Raw genomic sequence first — 23,366 nt, forward strand, 5'->3', positions numbered from 1 at the left:
GGAAGTTTGAGCCCACTTATAGGTTGCATACATCTCTGAACTACTTTTTGAACTTTTTGTTCATTCTCAGTTTATATGTGTGCATGCAGATGTATGGTGTCTTCCTCCCTGTGATTGTCTTCTGTGCTCCAGTGTCTTGAACATAGTTGGTTGAGGATAGGCTCAGGAAATTTGGCCATATTTGAAATCCATGTCACATACTAAAATCTTCATGTGGCCCAAAGCTGCAAGATACTTTCTGCATGGTTCAAGAGAGTCCCCAGAGCTTGGGGTGTGATTTGTGCATGGGAGGTGATTGTGTCTCCTTGGTGCTTCTGTTGCTGAAAGAAATAGTGAAAGACAAGACTGCAGAGTCAGCAGTGCTTACCAGTTGGTTTCCTGCCCTAGCTGAGGACTTGGCTTACACCACAGCCAAAACCAGCTCATTTTTCTGATCAGTCACACAGTGCAGCCTTGGCATGGGAAAGGCACTTGAGTGCCAGTGGCCTCTTGTGGATCAAAAGCCACAGCTTGGCCACCCATTGTATTGCCATGATCTGTTTAGCTACATGTTCACCGCATTTCTGAAAATGATAATCAACATCTGTTGAATTTGATGTCCAAATTTGAGTATAAGAAAAATTACGTTACTGTTAAGCACTGTGCCGTAACTAGTGACTTAGTTTCACTATTTGAAAAATAAAGCATGCCTAGTGAGGGCCTTGGGGCTGAATTAGTGTATTTTGTCACATCCTGTGGCTTGAAGGTGAAAACTGTAGTTTATGTAGCTCTGCTAACTGACTGATTTGGGATTCTTGTATTTCCTTAGGTACAACATTGATCCTGGCTTGTACTGTCCATTTTTCTCTCTTGGGGCATGCATGGAAGGTTTGAACTCTTTGTTCAGTCAGCTGTTAGGAATCTCCCTTTATGCTGAGCAGACAAAGAGAGGAGAGATTTGGTCTGAAGATGTTCGAAAATTGGTAAGTATTCTTGTTCCCAGCGTCTGAAACCAAAGGGAAGATAGACAAGACAGCGTGTTCCTGTGAGCCATGAGTCAGATTTTTTTTTTAAATTACTTGGTTACCTATCAAAATGACAAACTAGTTGTCTAATTTTAGTTGAAGTTAGACCTCAGGGGCTTTATACTCTCTAAGTGCTTTTTGTATGTTTGGTATTTTATGAACTTTATAATGTCTCTGTGTAGGGTGCCTGAATCAGAGGCAGTTTTTCTGTTTGGAGATTATTGCTGTACCTTTCAAGATGTCCTTTTGAATGAGCCCTGCTAGTTTTTTTTGTTTCAATTTGTAGATAACCACAGATGACTAGAATGCTGTAGGTGTGGATCCTAGCAGTCATGTGTCTGCCTGATTTTTTTAACTCTGTATGTCATCTTTACTTTGCGATTGATTTTTATGCCTTTTATTTTTCTGCCCTCTTTTTAGGGGTGGGTGGAAATAAAAACTTGGGCAATAACTTGGGCAATAACTTACTCATCAAGTTCCCAGGTTCCTCTGTTGTCTTCCCTACATTTATTGACTGCCAGATCTTCTCCACTGCTTTTCCACCTCCAGCCTCCAGCAAGAGCTGCTGTTCTTTATATCCTGTGGGTCTAAAATTGACTCCTTACTCTTTCTATTTTTATATCCATGGTAAATTGGCTTCTGTTTGACATTTGAGGGCTACTTTTAATACTGATCTGTGACTGGTTAGTTTTGAGTGAAATGCAGAAATGTCTGTAGTTTGAGAGACAAGCTGTGAATTTTCTATATATAATTTTTTCAATTAAAATTACCAACTGAATTTACATTAATTATTCCCAGTTCATTTGGCATTTATTAATTTTAAATCTTTGAATTAGAATATTGTATTTTCAATTTACACATCTTATCAGTGCTTTCACTGTGGAAATGATACTCTTTTTTTCTTCAGGCTGTTGTTCATGAAACTGAAGGTTTGCTAGGATACATCTATTGTGACTTCTTTCAGCGACCTGATAAACCACATCAGGTAACATTTTTGATCTGATTTTAGTGTGGGTTTTATTTGAGTAATGAGTGTAGCATTAGTGCCATTTATGTTCAGTGTAAGTTTTTAGTAAAAGTTATCTCGATTTAAAATAAATTTAAACAGGGAAAGTCTGTAACTTGAAATGTGTTTTTAGGTAATATATATTTTTTTTTAATAACCGTTCATTTAAAAAACATCACCCAATAGGCTGAACTCCGACTCTTTGTGGTACAGAATAACAGGCACTATGAAATGTCATAGAACTCTGTTTAGAGAAATGGTAGATATTTAAGCACCTATTTTCTGGTCTATTGTTCATAAGTAGGAACAATCTGAAATTTACACTCTCTAAAGATGAAAGCTCATAATGACAACTAATTTTTATTCAAAATTCTACTTAAAACTGTAGATGGTTCTAACTTGTGGCTTGCTCACTACCTGGTGCCAGTATACTTACTATATGATGCACTACAATACACACTTCACTCAGTAGAAGGATCTGCAAATTACTACCTTTAGTGAGATGATGAGTGGACAAATTTTGAATCTACATTAGCTTAATGGACTACTCTGTTTTGCTAATATTTCACAATAGGAGTCCTGTGTGGTATTAAGATAAAGAAGTTACTGCTGAAGAGTGAGAGGAAAACTTAATCTATACATTATGGATTTGACACATCAGTAAATTTCTTTGAGCTTGTGATATTTTTTAGAAAAACGGAGAGGTTTTGATAATTCTAAAAAACAGTGTTTTCTAAGAGCAACATGGTCTTTTCTTTATGGAATAAAGTAATTTCCGTATGAATTTGAAGCAAATAATAAAGATGGAGAAACAGTGAGCTGCTATTGAACAACACTCTTAGTGATCATTGAATTCTACTTGTGTAACTGAGTATATGGTTAGATTTAACAATTTAAGTTTAATTTAATAATTTAATAATTGTTTTAATATCATTGATGTAATGACATTGGCTGTCCACATGTTTGTGTTTATCTTGAAAAGGATTGTCACTTTACAGTTCGAGGAGGAAGGCTAAGGGAAAATGGAGAGTACCAGCTACCTGTAGTTGTTCTTATGCTTAGCCTTCCCCATTCAGCAAGGGGTGCACCAACACTATTAAGTCCTGGCATGATGGAGAATCTCTTCCATGAAATGGGACATGCTATGCATTCTATGCTGGGAAGAACTCGGTACCAGCATGTCACTGGTAAGAATGCTTTAATAGTGATTTTGTTTGTTTGTTTGTTTTAGTTAAATGTTTAATTTCCAGAAGAAAAAAGTGGATTAAAAAAAAAAATCAGAACAAAACAAGAAAAAAAAGAGTATGAACTAGCAATGGTGGAGTCTTGCTGATAGTTTACACCTTTGAAGGCTTGAAAATACAGTATCAGGTCCTCAGATATTATCTAAAATCAACCAAACCACTCTTGAATATTATTCTTCCTCTAATAAGAATTAGGCATTTGCATATCTTCTTTATGTACTGTTGATCTTTGATCTTTGTTCTGTTGTTGGTACCCACTCTTGCAAGTTTACCTTATGTGGCGTTTATAATTGTTGGAACAGTTGGAGGATTGAAAATAGATTGAGCTAAAGTTGTACTTGGGTTGGAAATGATTTAGGAAATTGAATGAAGGAGAATTAGTGAATTAGATCTTGCAAAGAGCATACATTGGCAATAATGAAAAATCTGTAAAGCCAGGACTTTTCTAGTTGATTCTAATTAAAGCAAAACTGATACATTGAAAACATACTGTATTTGCAAGCATGACTAACTGGTGGGCCTTTTAGTCATACGTGAGTGAACACAAATGAATATGCAATCACAGCTTACTGGATGCCCAGGAAAGGAATATTGCCTTTTTTAATTTAGGCTCCTTTCTCAAGTAGTGGCAGTGAGTGTGTTGGCTGACAGGTTGCTGGCTTCTGTAACCTTCTGCAGTTGTGGCAAATGGGTCCAAGACGTGCTGGCTAAGGCTGCTTGGCATGCTACTTTTTTTGGCTGTGGACAGCTTGGTATATTCTCTTCTATAACAGTGTGCTGAAAATCCCAAGTGCAGTGGACATTTACTTATTAAAAAACTCACAACTGAATGGATGAGATTACGACTCCCTTGTCTGAAGAATTTTTTTTTAATGTTTTACTATTTTTACATTAGGCTAATGATACAAAGGGGTATCCATGGTACAGTTAATATTTTATCAATACATACATTTGCACCCAGAGGCAAAATATACTTTTTTTTAAGTCTTCCACATAAAATTAATATATGCTGAGCTGTTTCTGAGTATGTCTCTACTGGAAATGGTTAAAACAACTGAGCACGGCATACGCTCTTTCAGTATAAGCTCTGTGTAGTCCTTGGGACAGTTAAGGGCTCTCCCCCACTGCTTCCACTCATAGAGCCCTGCTCATCTTGACCTACAGGAGTATTTAGATGCCCAAAGTAACTGCTTTGGTGAGAATTCTCTTGTGCTGAATCATGTGTCTGGATATCAAAGTCTTAAAAGGGCAGGAAATGGCTAATTTTGAGGCCTCAGACTTTCCAGGAGCCCCTGTGTATGGTTTCAGTGTTGCCTTAGCTCCAGACAGTCCTGTATCCCAGAGGATTTAACTCAAGATCTAGCATTGCAAAAGCAGCATTGGAGGTTGGAGGTCAGTGGTGTTGTTTCTGCAGAGAATTTTTTTTTTTTTTTTAGGATTTGGAATGCTTAACAGTCAAAGGGCTCATCCCAGGGATGTCTGTTAGGGGCCATCTGCTCTCATGAAACATTAGGGTGGCAAAGTATGGAAACAAGATGACTGCAGGCTATTGTGAGAACAAAAAATTTGACATTCTAGTTGAGATGAGATGAGTATTTGACATCTTTCCTGCTCTCTCCCACCTTCCTTTTCTGATTACATTCCCAAATATTCAGGAACCCATCCTGCCCTCAGTGGGCCCAAAACTTGGATAATACTATATGTTTTTGACTTAAGATATGCTTCTTTTTAAGCTAATCTTTCATTTTACTATATGCATTTATTGGTTGTTTCATGCATGCGTATGTATACGATTTTTCAAAACGTAGCCTTGTATTCCATTTTAGTTTGTCATGCGGTATAGAATACCTACATTTGTTTTACAGGAGGACTAACTTATCCCAGACAACTGCCCAACCTTTTACCTTTCTGATTTTCAAATAACGTAAATCATGAGTTTCTTCAATGGTTATTAAAAGAATTATGTTACTTTGTTAAGGAGCACTGAGAAAGCATGAATGCCTAGGTTGGTGTAGTTCTGCAGGCTTTTGTCTTGGGACCTGCCTTGTTTTAGGCTTTTTAAAAATTATTTTCAAACAACGACAAAAAAAGACTCTACTAATGAAATGTGATGGCACAAAAGAAGGATTGGGGTATTGCATAAGAGCTAAATGACTGGATACTGAAGTCTTAGAAGTAAAATATTGTTCAGAACTACACAGTGCACATCATGCATTTGCAGAACACAAAAAATTTATGCTTGGATTTTTCAGCAGTAGTGGAGAAACAGAGGAACAGTTTTATGAGTTAATGCAGAACTGCATATAGCTAATGTGTCTGTGAAAGAGTCAAATGTGATTTGAAATTGCATTGGAGCTGTATGTGTAACAGCAGTACGTGTTAGAATGGTAAAGATACTGGTGAAACCTTATGCAATCTTGGGCATAGTTTTGTGTCTCTAGTCTGAAGGTGAGTTCAAACTGAAGCAAGTACAGTGAAGAACTGCAATGGATAGTTTTTTAGACTTTATCTTGCCTGTGGATAGTGATGGCTCTTAGAATACGGTTTCTCTCAATTTAGGAGGTAAAAAACAGTGTGACAAATGTTGTTTATACTAAAGAGCAGTATTTGTCTGAAAACATTGAATATAAACATATTATAAATTAAGATTAAAAATTAGAGAAAGGTTTATAAAGATGAAAGGAGAGATTTTAAAAAATAGTCTTCAAAAAATAGTAAAAGCTTACATAGATTTAAGACTGATTTTGAATGTTGATATTGTCTCTAGTAGACAGGGATAGAGGTAATAACCCAGTGGGTCCATTATTAAAGCAACAACTTTTACATTGCTGACTTTAATACAGAAGTTGAAAATTCAGCTTTGATTTGGTGATGTGTTATGCTTTTTAATAACTTCCATTGTGTAAGGTGCTGATAAAGATTAGCGCAAATAAGGTTTTTGGGAAAGTACTATTTGAAAATACTAACATTGCCTCACTGCACTTACACAGAACATGTCTCCAATCTGCAAGATTGTTCCTTGAATGAATGACTTGGTATTATAAAGTGAGGTTAATATAAAACGTAAGTAAGCTCAGCAAACAGATGGAAGCTAAAAATTGTAACTGTGAATGGGATTAAGGCAGAGTTTTATTTACATTGCAGTTTAATTTAGGTTTAGGACGCTGAAATAGATTTGGTGTTTCATGTAGGGCCAGTTTGGCTACAGTCTGGTTTAGTTTAAAAAGGGTGTGATCCAGAGCTTTATAAGGTGCCTCACCCAGCTGTTCAAATATTTTGTTTTACTTTGTGATTTATAGTAAAATGTGTAGGATTATAATGAAGCTCTTCTGGCAATATGTACAATAATGGAAATAAAATATTGACTTAATAAATGAAAGAACATTAAAGTTCACCAAAAGTCCAAACTGAAAGTTGCAAAACCTTTTGGGAGAGTTAACTATTTGTGTTAATGGAAATAGCAAATGCTAATATGTACAATTATTCTACCTCTAGGGACCAGATGTCCTACTGATTTTGCTGAAGTTCCCTCAATTCTGATGGAGTACTTTGCAAATGACTATCGAGTGGTTAACCAGTTTGCAAGGCATTATAAAACAGGACAGGTAGGGAAATATAATGTGTAAAATATTGAAAATACGAATTAATGTATTTAGGAAAAGAATAATATTTTCATGTGTAATTTATCAATAATGTTTAAAGTAGAAATAAACAATGGATAGAAAATATGTTAATATTAAAATTTCAGTTATTCAGAAAAAAATGTTAGTATTGTCATTGCAGAAAAGATGAATGTAATCTGCAAAAGAATACCAGATTAATATATCCAAGGTTCAAATCACATACTTAAAAATTCCAGGCTTTTTTCTCTTACCTAGTGTAGTAGGTGAACAACTTCTGTGTGAATTGAGTTATTCGAAATATTTTAATTTAATTACAGGTAAGTTATGACAAAAATAGGATTCATCACTGAACTCTCTAAAGTCTATCTTAAAATAAAGCTCGGGTACCAAATTATGGACAAAAATGGAAAGGATCTGCAGTGTTTAAAAACTCTCATTTTTAACACAGTATGGGGTAGTGATTGAAATATTTTGTGATGAAAATCATACTGCTCTATTTAGGATTAAATTGGGATTAGTTAGGTTCTGTCAGTCATGCATCTCTGCATTAAAACTCTGATGCCTTTTTTACATGAAGCTATTGTGTATCGGTCTCCTGCAAGGATCTACTTTCTGTGGAATATTTAAAGAACAGTGCTCTTTGGAAGAAGGTGACTTTTGGTGGTCGCTTTAAGATATGGCAGCAGAAAATTATTTGTATTTGTACAGACATTTCAAAAACACCTCTTAAGTTGTGTAGTGTGTTACACTTCATTGAAGCTTTTTATCCAATACTAAGCGTTCAGTGTATTTCAGTATTATGGAAATAGAATTATGTTTGCCTCCATTGAAAAGTTAGGAAAATATGTTGCTTAACTTCTATTTTAATAGATACTGTCTGAGAAATTTGCTCTGTAAATATTTTTTTTTCTGCAACAAAGCAACCATTTCTGCAGAATTGACTGCACTAATCTTGTTAAAACGTGGGAGTTAAGTGTACCCAGATCAGGAGTGTTCATCATTTATATGTTTGAGTCCACATACTGAAGTATTGCTTTCTAGTGTTCTCTGTAAAGTTCATGTAGTGTTTAAACAGCATGGAGTTAATCTGACTGCATATGAGTTTAGAGAATGAGCTTCACTAAAACATCTGAAAGAGATTTGTGGGACATTATTTATGGCTTTATATTTTCAAAATGACTTAACAAATCTAAACCATGTTTAGTTTCAGTGCAAAAGCTAAGAACCAGACGCTGTGTCCCATTTGGCATTTCCATAAACTTCTTCTGTTTATTGGTGGTGAAATCTTCCTCTTTCAGAGAGCAATTGAGAGAAGTTTGATGTAGAAATTCAGTCTTGAAGGGGGCAAGAATGGATTATGCTGGAAGATGAGAAGAAGAGCCTGAAACTGCTCTGTGGCTTTTGAGGGCTTTAGATGGCTTCCTTTTAATTGCTTTTTGAAAATTTTGGAATGGATTTTTAAGCCGTTATCCAACATATATAAATCTGCTTTTGCTTTTGCTGGTTCATCTAAGCTGATTTTAAGAACCTAATATCAGATTTCTGTGTCTGCCATTTAAATATGAATAGACTGAAATAATCTTTTCTGTTCTTGAAGTTTAGTGATTGTTATACTAATTACTTTTATCTGTTGTGTATATGTTACAAAGTACTTTGAGTAGAAAATCCCACCTCTCTTCCAACTTCGCAGAGATCTTTTTAGGGCTTATTTTCTCTGCTTTTTCCCTGTTTAATTTTTTTGTTGTGCAAATAGGAAATTCAGTCTTTTTTTTTCTCTCAAGTTTTTTAGTTATTTGAAAGAAAATGAGTCCACTTTGCCCCCTTTTCAAGGGGAAGTAAGGAAGGTGGATGAAAAAGTTAAAATGTGAAGTTTCTAAAACCATTTAATCCAAATGTTGTTTCATATGAGAATTTCCACTGAGTTTCTTCTTATGAATTAGGAGACTGAGCTTTTCTGTGTGAGAAGGATCTCTTCTGCAACAACTACACCAATGTAGCTCTGCTGGACGTTGACAGAAGGAAGGCTTTCTACTGACCCAACTGTTGAAAACTGTATTTCAGTAGCATTGCAGAAAAAAATTGGTTGGCAGGCTTTCAAAGATGAGAATGCATTTAACGTTTAGATGTAGATTATGAGGATGTGGTCCAAAGTATCTTGAAGTTTACAGAAAGCTTGTCTCTGCTTTCTGTCCATTTTTGGTGGTTGTGTTGTTAAATACTGAGGAGTGACAAAGCTTGCAAGCTCTTCTGGCAAAAGGAGCAAGTCTTTTGAATTTAGTTGTAAAACCTGGCCAGTACAAAAATGTTTGTTTCAAGAAAGTAGCAAACCTAGTTTTCCTTACATCTGAAAGATAACTCAAAACAGAAAATCCTTGAGATAAAAAAAGGAATAGAGGGGACTGTTTTAATTAGTTACTAAAGTTGAATTAGTCAGGTAAGCTCATGAAGTCAAACCATACCGAAGTGAGGTCATTATAGTGCTTAGGCAGACAATCTGGTGCATGGGTACCATTCTGTACCACTGTGTTTGTTTGTTTAATTTCATTTGTTAAGTGCACAGATATGTGGTAGGTCTGAGCTAAATCATTTTAAGCTTGTGTGTCTTTGGAGGCTGTCTTCAACAAAGGTCAGCGTTTCAGCTGTTCAAATTTGAACTGAGTTCATTTTTCACAGAGATGGAATTACAAGGACAGTATTGTATTAGCATGATTACAAAAGTAAGCCCACAGATAGTTAACAATTGTAATGTATTGCAGTTACTACAAAACAGTAAGGAGTTAAGAGTGCTTTGGGGCACAGGGAATTCTGTTCTTTTAGCTACCATGAAAAACATGCTGAAAAATTCATTCCAAGACCTTCAAATCACTTAACAGAGAAGGATGGAAAAGTGGAACCCAAAGTAAAGCATGTAGTATTTAAATTTAAAAAATTGAATGGTTATTCAATTAATAGAGTTGTAGCCAAAGTTCTGTGAAGGCCGTCTTTCTTTTAGAAGGAGGATGACTGTTGCATTCTGGTTTTATCCAAGAGCTCATCTTTTAGGATAAGTAAAATACTCATGCTGATTTTTTTTCCTTCACTTAGCTACTTATCAATGGGCTGTGTGAGATTGTAATGAAGCAAGGAGGAAGAGTTTCTATTGCCTGAAACAGTACATCTTCCTGAGTTCAAGACCTCAGCATATCTGTGTGAATGACATTCACAGAAACATACCTTAGAGAACAGTAGTGATCTTTTAAAAACCCTCTGGAGTAAAATTTTGTTTCCCTGAAATCTTAAGTATTAAGATGCCAAAGGTGTTTTGGGGAAAAATAAGTGATCTCTTTATCATTTTTTCAATTTAATCTAATGTTTTTTGTATTTGTGAAGGGTAATATTGGCCCAACAAGGATATACTGCAGGACAGGCTTCATATTTGTTCGTTCATTTTTATGTGTTGAAATTTAAAAGCTGTGCACATGTATGACAGGCAAAATAGTGGACGTTGTTCTGTACCATTCTTGGCCCAGCTAACTTTTGACTTGGAGAAGAGGTTAAAAGCGTTAGCAAGTACTGCATAAACAGCCATGCAGCTTGGGTGTTTTTCTTACCTGCTTCAAGTTCCAGATTCCCCAGAGTTAATTCATAATATTTTCTTCACTTATGTGTAACTTGTCTGAGCTGGATTTTTTATTCTGTGAACATTGTTTATCTTGAAGTCATATCATTTGCACAGAATCTAAACATATGGCTCTACCATATCTATAGACTTTCTTGTATTATTTCTTAAACACTGTAACACACTATAAAAAGCATAGGTATGATTTTGGAGTCCGATTTAATAGTGAGCATCCATATTACTTTGTACAACTTGTAGTACCTGTCTTAATATTTTAGCAAGATCCTAGTTATTTTATCCATATTTAATTTGTTCGGTTAAGGAAGCTGCTAGCCAAAAAAAAAAAAAAAAAAGAAAATGTTGACTAGGAAAAACATCTATTGAGAAGCTTCAGGAAATGGTGGAAGAAGTATAAGGTCAAGGATTCACATACAGATATTCTAAAAAATCTGGCATTAAAATGTCTTTGAATATACTTGTAAAACATCTGGATGGAAAGTCAAAAAGAGTTTGCGTAATGACTTGAAAAGTGTCTGTGACTTTCAGCATGTGGTGGCATGGATAATTTTATTGCCATAGATGTGGAATAAATTCAACTCTGTTAAAAATTTCAGAGGATAGATATTTACTGTTCAGAACGACTAAATATTTTTGTGTGGATTATGGTAGAAGGTTTGATGCTGTCTCAGTTGAAGTTATGAAAACTGGACCAGCTCAGTGTTATGAGTTATGTGGGCCTCTGTGTATTACCCAAGTGAACTCTGCTGAAAGATCAACAAGAGAATTTGTTACAATATCTACTTTTGAGGATTAGACAGAGTGATCTGGGAGGGCTTTAACTGCTCAAATCTATTCTTTATCTCTAAAGATAGTAATAATATTTTTAACAGGCATATAAGGGAATATTACATCAATTTATAAAAAAACAGAGGCACAGTGATTTCTCTATTGCTATGTAAATTACTGCTGATATCTTAATTGACTGTTTAATGCTTTGATCCACAAATGAGATTTCCTTCCTCAATGCAAAGTACTTCAAATGTGTTTTTATTACCATCAAGTTTTTTTGTATCCTCAGCCTCTTCTAGTAATTAGCATCCTGTTTACAAATGTATAATAATTCTAACTGTGATCTGAATTTTTTTTTAATTCAAGCCACTACCCAAAAACATGGTGTCAAGACTGTGTGAGTCCAAAAAGGTGTGTGCTGCAGCTGATATGCAACTCCAGGTATGTTCTTTGCATTCTAGTTTCTACTCTCTATTCAGAACTTAAAGAACATATTTTAATTCTTATAATTTTACCAAATTTTAATGTAAACACATTATCTGGTTTTTTCTTAATTGTCATGTTTGTTTTTCTGAACATGTTCTGTGCTGTCTGCTTAAAGCTAAATGCCTAAATCTGTAGGAAAATATAACGAAACTCATGGCTTTGAAAATGGTTGGATTATCAGAATTCCCGAATGTGTTTTAAGATTGAATTCTTGAATTAATGGAATCATTTAAGGAGAACTTGAAGTAGAGGAGGTATTGGATACCTGGAATCATTAAAATGTTGCAGGACTGAGAGATACAGGCCACCTTAGAAAAATCAAACCATCACATTTATTTACTACAATGTGATTTGAGCTCCTTGTCTTCTGTAGCTCCACTATGGAAGTGACGATTTATCACATTGGAATTGCTGGCTGAGCTGTAAGCGTGTAAGATTTCTCTCTCACAGTGTTAGGAGGAGTAACTAAATTCATAAACCTTTATTTTCTCTGGGTAGGTACGATTGGTCAGTCATTCACATAAATAATCAGTGTTGCTGTTCTTCAAAGAAAGTAAGGGAAGTTAGGGTTCTGTCTAAAATGGGTACTTGGTCTTTTTCTGTTGTACAATAGCAATTCTCAGATGTGTACAGTAGCATTAGCATCCAGATAAGGGTTTTTACAGTGAAAGTTTGGCTGCATTTAGTGTGCTACAAATTTCTGCTGTGTGATTTTTGTGGTTTTGTTTTCTTCTTTGTTTTGCCTTAAGCCAGAAGCATATAAGTTTTCCTTTTACAGTTAACCTGCTGTTTAGGTGAGATAACTCTGCTAGTACCTTAGTAAAGTTTAGTTATAATTTTTGAGATATAGAAAGAAACAAATTTAAAGATCAGATATTTGTAATTTTTCACTTTGAGGGGTTCCCAAATGATCACAACCCTGTCTACAAGCATGAGTTGCAGTGGTTAACTGAAGGTGATCTAAAAGAAAAACTCAGTTAAATATTGGCAGTTTGCTATGTGCAGTTATTTGAAGGAATTTACAATTAATCAGAAGTCTGGAGTGTGGACCTGTAAATTGTACGCATGTAAGTTACACTAATCAAAGCAAGACTGAACACTGTTTTCAGTGTATACATGTGTTTTTCATTGGTTAAACCTAATGGGCTTTTGAATTATGCTTTTGGTGCAGTGCTGGCTGTCAGCAGCCAGCGTTGGCTGAGCAAGTGTCGATAAGAAGGAAGCTATCTGTGGCTATATGTCTGTGACATGCAGCTATAACTGCACCCTCTCTGCAGGTCTGATTTTGAAATGCACGCTCTGAAATGGCTTTGAAAGATTCTCATAGAGATATCTGATAATCTGGAAAGAATGTGGGCAAGAATATAAGTAGTTCATATAGGAGGTTTTTATTGGGGGCAAAAAAATTCTGGATGGAAATAAAATTTGTGCTGCGAATGCTTAATTGTGGACCTATATTCATGAGTGCACAATGCATGTGCGGATTAGTAACCACCAAAGTGATGATCAAGTCCTTTCACATGCACCCATTCTTTCCTGGTGTGTCCATCCATAACAGCTATGTATAGATCTGACAGATTTCCTTTCAGCTTTTAATATGTATTTGCCATAATCTTGTCAAGGTTTGAGACCAAATTGACAGTGTGGAGGCTAAATGGGCTTGTATACCAAGAACACTGTAAGTCGCAGATATATTCACAAGTGACATGACCTCCCTGTCCTGCGGTGTGACAGATGGCAAATTCCAAAAGGAGAGGTCATTGCATCAATTGCTCGTGTTGGGCTGTGCAGTCCCCCTGCTGCTCTTGGCCCTCAGCTGCTTTTGGGGCCCCTGTAGGGTCTGTCTTGGAGTGACTCCACACCCCATGGCTTAAGAACTGGGGAGAGAACACCCACTTCTGGTGGGCTCAAATTCCTATGGGTGCCTAATGATTGACTGGTGCTGGCAATGATGCAGTTATTAAGCAGGCTGCTTGCCCTCAAATTACTGTTGTGTAACTAACGTTCAACCCATTTCAACTCATACCAGATGACCACAATGCCACACTGAATGATATTATTCATTTCCTACTCTCAGCACTATGTTTTTGAAGATTCCAAATATTAAATCTGCAGAAGTGTGCACTCATTTCAAAGAAACAGATGGCAGGGCTGTTCTGTTTATTAATTCAGAAAAAATGTCCCAGAGAAGTTGACTGCATGGTAGATATAAAACTAATACATTCCTTTGTAGAAGTACATACTGTTACTCATACAGATTTAGAAGTATAATGATTAATTGAAGAAAAATATCTTGTAATCTGCACTTGCCAAAGTATATATGTGCTAACTAGTGTATATACCTGAAAAAACTGTGAATGATGATTCTAATACCTTTCCTTCAGACTTCGCAAAGACTATATTCTGTCTTGATGACTAGATGCTATGTAAGCCATATTTGACCTTTAAAAGAAGGAAAAATGCTAAAAAATATTCCAGCACTACAGAAAACACCTGAAGGTTCTTTTGTGGTCTGTTCAGAAAATAAGTCTATTGGCATGTGAAAGTAAGAAATGCTACTGCTTTTTCTTAACTATGATACCTCTGAATTTTCTTTTAGGTCATGTAATCAGTTACTCAGGAGGAAAGATAGGAGAGTTCACGCATCTTCTCCTAAGGCTTTTGCCTGGCAGATTGAGTCCCAGTGTCTTTCAGTCAGTAGTAACTTCACTGGAAAATGCATAAGTGTTTACCTGTAAATGCTATTAAGCAGACAAGGAGCTAGAAAGAACTGGAATCAAGTGAAACTAATAAATATCAATGTAAGTGCAAAATAGAGAGACAGTATGAAGATAGATAACTATTTGATGGCCTTTTCATATTTTTAGGTCTTTTGAGAAACGTGTTTTCCTGAAATTAGAAATCATCTTCTAGCTACTGCTTAAATATTAAGTATTAGCTTGCTCCTCAGCAATATCACCTAAAATCCTGTGGTCCTAAGATGTGTCTCCCTTTCCCATTTCAAAGGCCTGTGTAAACACGCAGAGCTGTGGTTTGTAGATGGGAATGTTTATGGATAGAAAGTTCATCCAAGTTTATTTCCAGGCATGTTTTTTTTTTTAACTGTGCTGTCCAGGTGGTCTGGCTCATAGCTTTCTTCTCACACTCTACATGTGCCAGGATCAAGGGAAAGCTTATAGCTGACTTCAGTGACTCATTTCCCTATCACCACATTGTTCTTTAGGCAGTCCATTTCACTGGCCTTCAGCTGACATTTCCTCACTTCGTAGCTGTGAGTTGAGTTCCACCTTTGACCGCAAACGGCTTGACCCCCAGTTTCACTTTAGAGAAGGTCCACTGCAGTGCAGTCCGCTCCATCTTGTGAGGAACACTGAGGAGTAACTGCAAACTGGTCCTAACAAAGCTGAGAGATAGATAAAAGAGAATAAAGGTTGTGCTGAACCTGAATGCTAAAATCTGTTGTGGGATGCTGAGGTTCCTGTTTGGTTTGGGTTTTTTAGAGAGGAGAGGGAAGTCAGCGTGAAATAACTCCTGCAGAGTCACAAAGGCCTAGGGTAACAGGAGAAAGTGAGCTTTCTAGGACTGTTACATCAGGTAATTTTTGGGTCTATTCATGTTACTTACTGTTGGTCATATTCTCAGTCACCCTTGCTACCATAAATGCTGTAGCTTTTGTTAAACTATTTTGAATAGGATTCTAGAGACCAGCTCTGAGGATGAGAAGTATTAGCAAAGGCATTGTAAAACCTCTTTCTCTTCTAAGATAAGAGTAAAAAATATTATGTTTTTTACAGTCCATTCTAGGTTTATCTTTAGATTTTTAGTTTTTCACATTATCAATATAATGATGGAACATTTAAAAAGACCCCTGCAAAATTTTAGTTTCAAAAAATAAAGTACTCATTATTGTTTGCCATTTGGTGTTACATCTTCATGGAGTTATCCGCTGAGCAGATAACTTACTGCCTACTCTGGGTTTGTAGAGGAGCGATGTTGAGTGCTTACACGTCTTGTTCAGTGTTGCTATGTAGGACACAAAACTTGCAATGCCACTAATGGGTAATTATGCAAGTTTAGTCTTACTGACCTCTTTTTTCCTCATTAGCCATGTAGGAAGCAAGCAGATAATCTAGGAGTAGCTCCTGCAAGTCACAGCTTATTCACCCCTCTCCTTATAATCCTCTTTTTTTAAAAAAAAAAATCAATTTTCACATTTATCATTTGTCAAGAGACACCATCAAAGGATTTATCCAGGTTCTGTATGTTAAAAGGCAGCTTATTCAAGCAGAAGGAATATGGTCCTTTAGAAACAGTCACAATTTTGGTGAAAATACATTTTGCATCCAGAGCAAATAAAATACATGCTGAATCTTGATAAATTATTAAAGAGTTCAGGATGGTTTGTACCCGAATTTCATAATAAAGAATCTTTTCAGAGGTTGAGGGGCTTGTGTTACTCAGATCACATAAAACATCCAAACAACTTCTCCATAAAATTTCATGGTTATAATTCCTGGAGCAGTGTATTTATGTCACTGGGGATGGCATTGCAGTGGCCCTGGGAGTTTGACTGGGCCTGAGTCTCTAGCCAATTATTTGCTACATTCCTTGCACAAAAGCTTTTTGAGGCTCCCTACTGTCAATTTTCCTGTGAAGTGGGCCTACCGCAGGATGGCCTGAACTGAACTCTTCCCTTAAATCCATCAGACTTCTCAGAAATATCTGGTGTTGCACAGCAGTGGGTGTCCTCTTCTTCTGTCTTTCCTGCACTTCAACGGAATAGGAAATCTTCATATTAAAAAAAAAAAAAGCTGCAATTATTTTCAGTGATGGCACACACAGAGCCTTAGCACTGTCTTCTGTCCATGCCTGTTTTATGTTTGCTGTTCAAGCGCCAGATACTCTGCTTTGCTGGTTTTGCTTGAAAAGTGTTTTTTCATGCTGCTGTCCCGATCTCTAGACACCTCAGTAATTTAGTCATGCACCTGTGTTCTGTTGTAGCTCACATGCTTCTACATAAAAATTGCCTATGAAGCAGCTCTTACTTCTGACAAAGTACCCTCGTGGTGCAGTGTGATCTCAGGCTAAGCTTGCACTCTAGCAGCTTATTGCTCTGATGGTGAGAGCTAAAATAAAAGCAAAAATCTGCCTTAGTACTACAAAGGCTCTAGCAGAAACTCTGCAGCATCAGCAGCTCCGTGTAGTGGGCATGGTGCTTTTAGGCCAAAGGTTGGACTTCATGATCTTGGAGGTCTTTTCCAACCTCAATGATTCTATTATTCTATAATTCTTATGTTCATTGCCCAGGCTGTAACTTGCCCCTGCAGGTGTGAAGTGTTCTCATGGCTGCATGCACACATATTGAAATAGTTTATTTTGCTCTGTCCACTCAAATAACTTTAAAATAAAGAACTTAAAAATAGGGTTTTTAAAAAAAATTAAATATCTTTAAAAATACTCTTTTTGAAAAGGGAAGTTGCTGGACGGCTTTAGGGACAGGTCCTAATTTATTTAAAAATGCAGTCATGATGGTGGTGGTTGGTGTCATCCAAAAATCTGCTTCTCTCCTTGTGCATTATACTAAAAATAGAAGATTTACAAAACCATATAAATTTAAACTCTTCCCTCTCCCTAGTCCATCTCTCACACTCTTTTCTGTTTGTCTTTTTTGTTTTTTCAAATGCCAACGCCATGTGCCAAAGACAAACATGTATTTTATTTCTTCAGGTATTTTATGCTGTCTTGGACCAAATCTACCATGGTAAACACCCTCTAAAAAAGTCAACCACGGAAATTTTAAAGGAGACACAGGAGAAGGTTTATGGTTTACCATATGTACCCAATACAGTAAGTAGAAACAGAATAACTGTATGAACTACCTTTTCTTTGATAGCATGTTAATACCCCTACCTATCTCTGACCCTTGCCCCACACACTCACATGCTTGTTGTTGTATTGTTATATTGAAAGAGTTTTCTTTCTTTTAATCACTTTATTCAGAGAGTATGGTATTGGAAATTTTCAGCTAAAAATCAATATTTAATTAATGTACTTGTTTTTGTACATATGTAGCCTTGTCGTGGTGAACTTCACTACTTTGCCTTTTATTTTCTTACTGAGGCACTGGAAACAATATACTGGAAAGAGAGTTTATTCCAGCTTTTCAAAGGGCTGTTTATAAAAGGCAACAAAACACTGTGCTGCATATTGGTGTTTGTATACTGTCAGTGTCAGCATGAGAGTAAGTCCGACTTGGAAGTGAGTTTTTCTCACTGTATTGGTGTTACCTTTGTCATGTCATTTATCCTTTCATATGGTATCTGAAAGTGTAAAAGCCTTGAGTTCAGCTGAGCTATGTAATTTTGATCTTCATCATGACTAATCATGCATTTATTTCTGTACTTCCTGTGGCAGCCAAAGGTGCAGTTTTCATAGATGATAATCATGGGATTTCCTGGTCTGTCTGAAGCTGAATTCCTACCAGGAGCATGGCCCCCCCAGTCACTCTTTGACAGTTTGCTCAGAATACCCAAATGCTTTTTTTTTCTTTCTGCTTCTCAGAAAATGCACTTTTCTCCTTTGGAAAATGTGCCTTTCATTCTCTGAGAAGGGTGTTAGGAGATCCATTTCCTCATTGAAACTGTGTTGCCACTGCTGGCCTGGCAGAGCCACAGAAGCAGAAGCGAGGTATCTTCAGAGTAGGGTGTCTGACTTCTTAGCATTTTTATAAGTGTTGTTTGACACTTCCTCCCCAGGTGTTAGTCATCTGGTGAATGGAACAGTTCTTGGCTTTGAAAGTTAGCCTATGTTTCTTGTTCAATTTAAAATTATTTGAATTTAGCTGTTACCTTCAAAAGATTGTATCATCTTGTAGTGAGGCTATGATTATTATGAAGTGGGACAGCAAGTTTTGGCCTGGAACTTTATCCTAGCAAAATGTACTGTAAACTTCTGAATTGTCAGACAGCTTGTGTTTACATTTATTGAATGTAGAATTAGTGTCAAGAACCAGTCAATAACTGTAATACAGTTTAAATTTCAGTAAAACATAGTGAAAAATTGCATGAGAATAACATTGGTGCTCTGTTGAGTAATTAATGTCTGTAATTTGTCTTGCTGTCCTTTTTTGTTCTTTCTTCCAAACTTAAGATATGCTTGCAGTTTAATTTGTAGTTCAGGTAAAAGAATAAAAGCCTTGAAAGTGAAAGTTGGAGTTTTTAACCAAAGAGAATATATTTCTTCCTTTCATTTGATTTCAGAGGTAGACATTGAAATACAGCAAGAGAGACCAGTTTTTATTTTCTACCATTTGTCTGGGTACATAGATAGCTGGCAGAGAAAACAAAGTATTTTGATTATTTTTTTTTATTTTTTCTCTATACATATAGATTCAGCTATGAATTGCTACATCGGGCTTGTATATGTTAAGTTAGACATGTTGGGTAAAAGTAGTTCTTCCTTAGTGAAGATCTTAACTGCATTAATGTGATTTTTCTGTAGTAGTACTGTCTGTCCGGGCTGCAAGCATCCATTATTATCTCTTTCTGATGAACCTTAATTCCCTCTTACTGCTCTTGACAGGCAAATAAACTTAGTAAATATCCTCTGAATGTACTTGGGCTTCAATCTTACTGGGCAGATTCATTTTCTGAAGTAGATCCACAGCATATATCTTCAGCAGATGAATTTCTGTCATTCTTGGGCACAAGCTCAAATAATAGGACAATTTGCATGCATCTTTTTACAGTACTTTCAAAATGAGACATATAAACTTCACCTGATAAGTAAATGCTGATGCGCCTGTGTGGTGATACCTATTTAAGGTAAACCTAAACATTATCCTCAGCAAATATCGTGTATTATGTGCCAGCAGTGGGAGGGATAGTGCGAAAACGGTCCTGTTGAAGTCTATATTTAAATAGGTTTTACAGGCATTGGGGTTGGCATTGCATGCGGTAGTATTTACATTGGCTGTGTTGATATGGACAGTCTGAGAAGCTGGTGCCACATGCAAGGCAGAAAGGAAGTCAGATGGAAGCACAGAGAAACAGCACTCCAAAAGACTTTGTTTTTCTGAATAATGCAAATCTCAGTTTCTGTCTGGCCATTGCTTATCTGTTCAGAAGTACACAGGGTTTACTGCTGTCTCCTGGATGACAAAATTCCACTGGGATTTCATTGCTCTATTACTGAGTCTGGAAGCTTATGATTGCCAAGCAGGGGGCAAGGAAATGTATCTGCCTGTTTGTGTAGTGTCTGGCAGTTTTGCTGCCAGAGGAGATTTGTGTTACTGAATTTGGAAAATGAATAGAAATTTTGCACAGATTGAATTCTTGAGTACTTGCAATACCTTTAAAAAGCAATCGGTCTTCCTTTTGACTCTAAGAAAGCAAGATAAACCAAATAATAATGCCCACACTTTTTCTAGCCACTTCTTCCTGAATGTACTTGGTGTCAAAATTTGTGTACTGTGGGGAATTCAGTACTCTGCTTTTGTTCCAAACTTTTCTTCAAATCATAGCTTATTTCTCATCTCTTGTGAAGTCAGTTTTCATTTACTATGGCCTGCCTTGTAGTTGATAACACTGTCTGCTTTTAGAGTGTCTCCCCATGTCTTTTCTACCTTTGTCTCCAGGAGGGCCGAGAGGCTTTTAAAAATCGGGTACTGGGTGACCCTTTGATCAACCTGAGACTTGATCAAAGTTTCTCCCCATGAGCTGTTGCTTAGTCCCCTCCTGTCTCCGAAGTTCAGACTTGAAAACTACTTTCCTTTGAGACAGTCATCAAAACTTAGTGATATGCCATTGTTAGTACTGTGCCAAGCATAATAATTCCTATCTCCTGCTGTGGGTTTTGGTTCAATATTGTAACAAAAAATGACATATAGGGTAAACAGGCTCTGCAATGATAGTGGAGTTTGCAGCCTCCTGCAGTTATAGGAAAGAGCTCTCAGTAATGAAGTGAACACCAGCTGCCCAAGTCATCATACCTTTGTGAATTAGTTTGAACTATTGATTCTTATGTTCAGAAAATTATTATGGACTTACATATTAATTAGCTGTCCATTGTAGTAACCTTTTCTGATGTGGAAGTTTGGTGAGAGATGCTGGTTTGACTTGTGACTGTGAGGAAAAATGGTTTTGAAGGGTGAGGCACTGTGAACTTGAGTTCTTTCTTAGATCCCTTCTAAATAGTCCGTTCTGCATTTTTGAAAATTACATGATCTTCTGAAGCTGAAGCCTTTTCTTCCAGAAACAGATGAATTTCTTGTGTGGTACTTGAATACGAAGTACAGTATTGGAATTAACCCACACATCATTATAATTACATTTGATAGGAGGCAACATGTTGGTATGTAGGGAGCCTTTGATATTTTTTGGAACACTGAATAATTTGCTATATACCTTTCTGCTTTAGCATATAAAAATACATATTAGTTCAGAAGAACCACCTTTACTGATGTCATAAAATGTGCATCAGGTTACGGGTTTAATTATGGTTATATACTTTTGTCCAGAGTACAGGTTTCTTTGACAGCATGAGAAGTTCTTAATGGCCTATGGTTTATAGTGTTTGGAGAAACCAAAACACCTGTGAGATCAAATATGTTAGCCAGCCAAGTTTGCCAAGAGAAGACAAGGCAGGTATTGTAAGAAATGCCCTAGAGGGAAGAAATGTATGAAAAATAGTGTATCACCAATGTAGTTGTTAGTCGTCTTCTTCCTGCAGCTGGGGGGACTCTGCCCAGATAGGGATCCTGACCTTGGAAGGCTCCATCTAGGTCCTTGTCTTAACTTGCCATGGTTGTGTCTGTCATGTTCCTGACAAAGGAAATCAATGGATGAGATGCAACCTAATGCTTGGAATACTTGCTTAGGGAGGCTACAGGAAGATATGGCTTGCCATGGGTGCTGAGAATACAAGGATTTCATTAACAGGGCACATGCAAAGACATTTGGGTGGTTGGTTGGCTGAAGAGGAGTTAGTGTCAATAGACAGCGAGAACTAGCTTTCCTGCAAACAGAAAATTTTGCATCACACATGGTCACCATAAGCCAAAGATGCCTCTTTTATTGTTATTAAAGAACACCTGAGTGCAAAAGAGTAGCTGTATGCTTTTTTCCTTCTTAGGAGCCTTTACTTAGGAGTTTGAAGGTGACGTGACTTCATGCTTAGTTGTGTTAGGTAAGCCGGAGGCCACAAATGGAGATAGTGTGATTTCTGAAATTCAGTTTTGTGCTGATCATGATCGCTGTCAGTAGTGGTGCTGCAGTGAAGAGGAAAGTATAGTTTTAACAGGCTTATTACTCAGCCCACTGAGGGCTGGCTGGCAGTTTTAAGTATCTTGTTATAGAATCTGCCATGTGTCCTTGTGTCTTTGGATTTCTTGTTAGGTTTTTGGAGTGACTACTGATGTGCAGTTATAACTCTGTTTCTGCATAAAATTTCATGTGAATATCAGTAAGATATATAAAAAGTGTAAATAGACTGAGCAAGCAATGAGGCAGCTGTCTTAAAATAAATAAGTGATAACCCTTAACCTCTGACAGTAAAAGTGGTTTTGAATTCTGAAAACTTTACTCAAGTGGTGAACATAAATCTTAAAATTATTGGTAAGGAATGCTAAGTAGTGGCTGCCTATTAAATTTTAAACTGTAATTTCATTTCATATTTACTTTATCTAAAACCTTCCTAAATTTGTTTTAGATTTATTAAGCTAAACTAATGTAACCTTAGAACTGAAGCAAAACAGAAAGCTAGGTTAAGGGAAATGTAAAAAGAACAGCTAAAAGGTAGGATGGGTGCTGTTGGCAAAAAGCTTTTGAAAAAACCCAGTAGTGGGTGGTGGATGAGGGGACAAAATTTTTAGTGGTAATCAGTAAGATGCTCAAAAGAACTGAGCATGAGAAAAAGCCTGTACATTTGAATATCTGAGAAAGGGGCGTTATTAGAAAAGTAGAAGCCATATAAAAGTGTGAAAAACAGAATACAGGATAAGTGCTAATGAGCCAAAAGTAAAAGTGTGGAAATTTCAAGCAACTTAGCAACCAAAACCAGTCATAATGATTAAAAATAGTGCATCAGAAAGAGGAAGGCTGCCAGATATTTGCTGGAACTGGAACATAGCTAAGTATGATGAATCAAAAGACATTATGTAGTTATCCAAGAGACTGAACCAAAGATACAAACTATCCTGCTGCCCTTTAAAACTTTATTAAGATAATAAAAAATAGAAATTGTTATATGACTGGAGATAATTACTTAAAGAATGCAAGAATTCAGAACAAAAAAGGCTAGAAATGCTGAGTTGCAAAGTGCAAGTAGAGCAGGTAATAAAGTTCCATAATTACTGAAGAAGCAAGAGCAGAGTGGGAGAAAGAACAATAAATGTTAGAAAAAACAGTAATATTCTATACCTCTACCTCAATGTTTTTTGAAAAATAAGTGGATTTTGATTAGATCGGTAATAAATACATATAATATTTGAGATGTATAGAAAAAGAACTGAGATTATAAAAAGGAAAAAGAGAGAATAACTAGATTAGATGTAGTCAGGTTGTCAGAATATTCAAGTTTGTCAAAGTAGTCAGTGACCTGGAAGAATTATCACTCACA

At 36.4% G+C, this 23,366-nt stretch overlaps 1 protein-coding gene across 1 annotated transcript in view; it reads left to right on the forward strand.

Annotated features, from left to right (window-relative positions):
- MIPEP (mitochondrial intermediate peptidase) overlaps positions 1–23,366 on the forward strand; it is a 74,244-nt gene that overhangs the window by 28,538 nt on the left and 22,340 nt on the right. The window contains exons 11-16 of the mRNA XM_027677878.1: positions 809–962; positions 1,912–1,989; positions 2,993–3,197; positions 6,750–6,859; positions 11,631–11,705; positions 17,478–17,597. Of these exons, the coding sequence (XP_027533679.1) occupies positions 809–962; positions 1,912–1,989; positions 2,993–3,197; positions 6,750–6,859; positions 11,631–11,705; positions 17,478–17,597 (742 nt within the window). The remainder of the gene's footprint in view (positions 1–808; positions 963–1,911; positions 1,990–2,992; positions 3,198–6,749; positions 6,860–11,630; positions 11,706–17,477; positions 17,598–23,366) is intronic.

This window comes from Neopelma chrysocephalum, unplaced genomic scaffold, assembly GCF_003984885.1.
Source record: "Neopelma chrysocephalum unplaced genomic scaffold, ASM398488v2 Primary Assembly neopelma1_43, whole genome shotgun sequence".
NCBI lineage: Eukaryota > Metazoa > Chordata > Aves > Passeriformes > Pipridae > Neopelma > Neopelma chrysocephalum.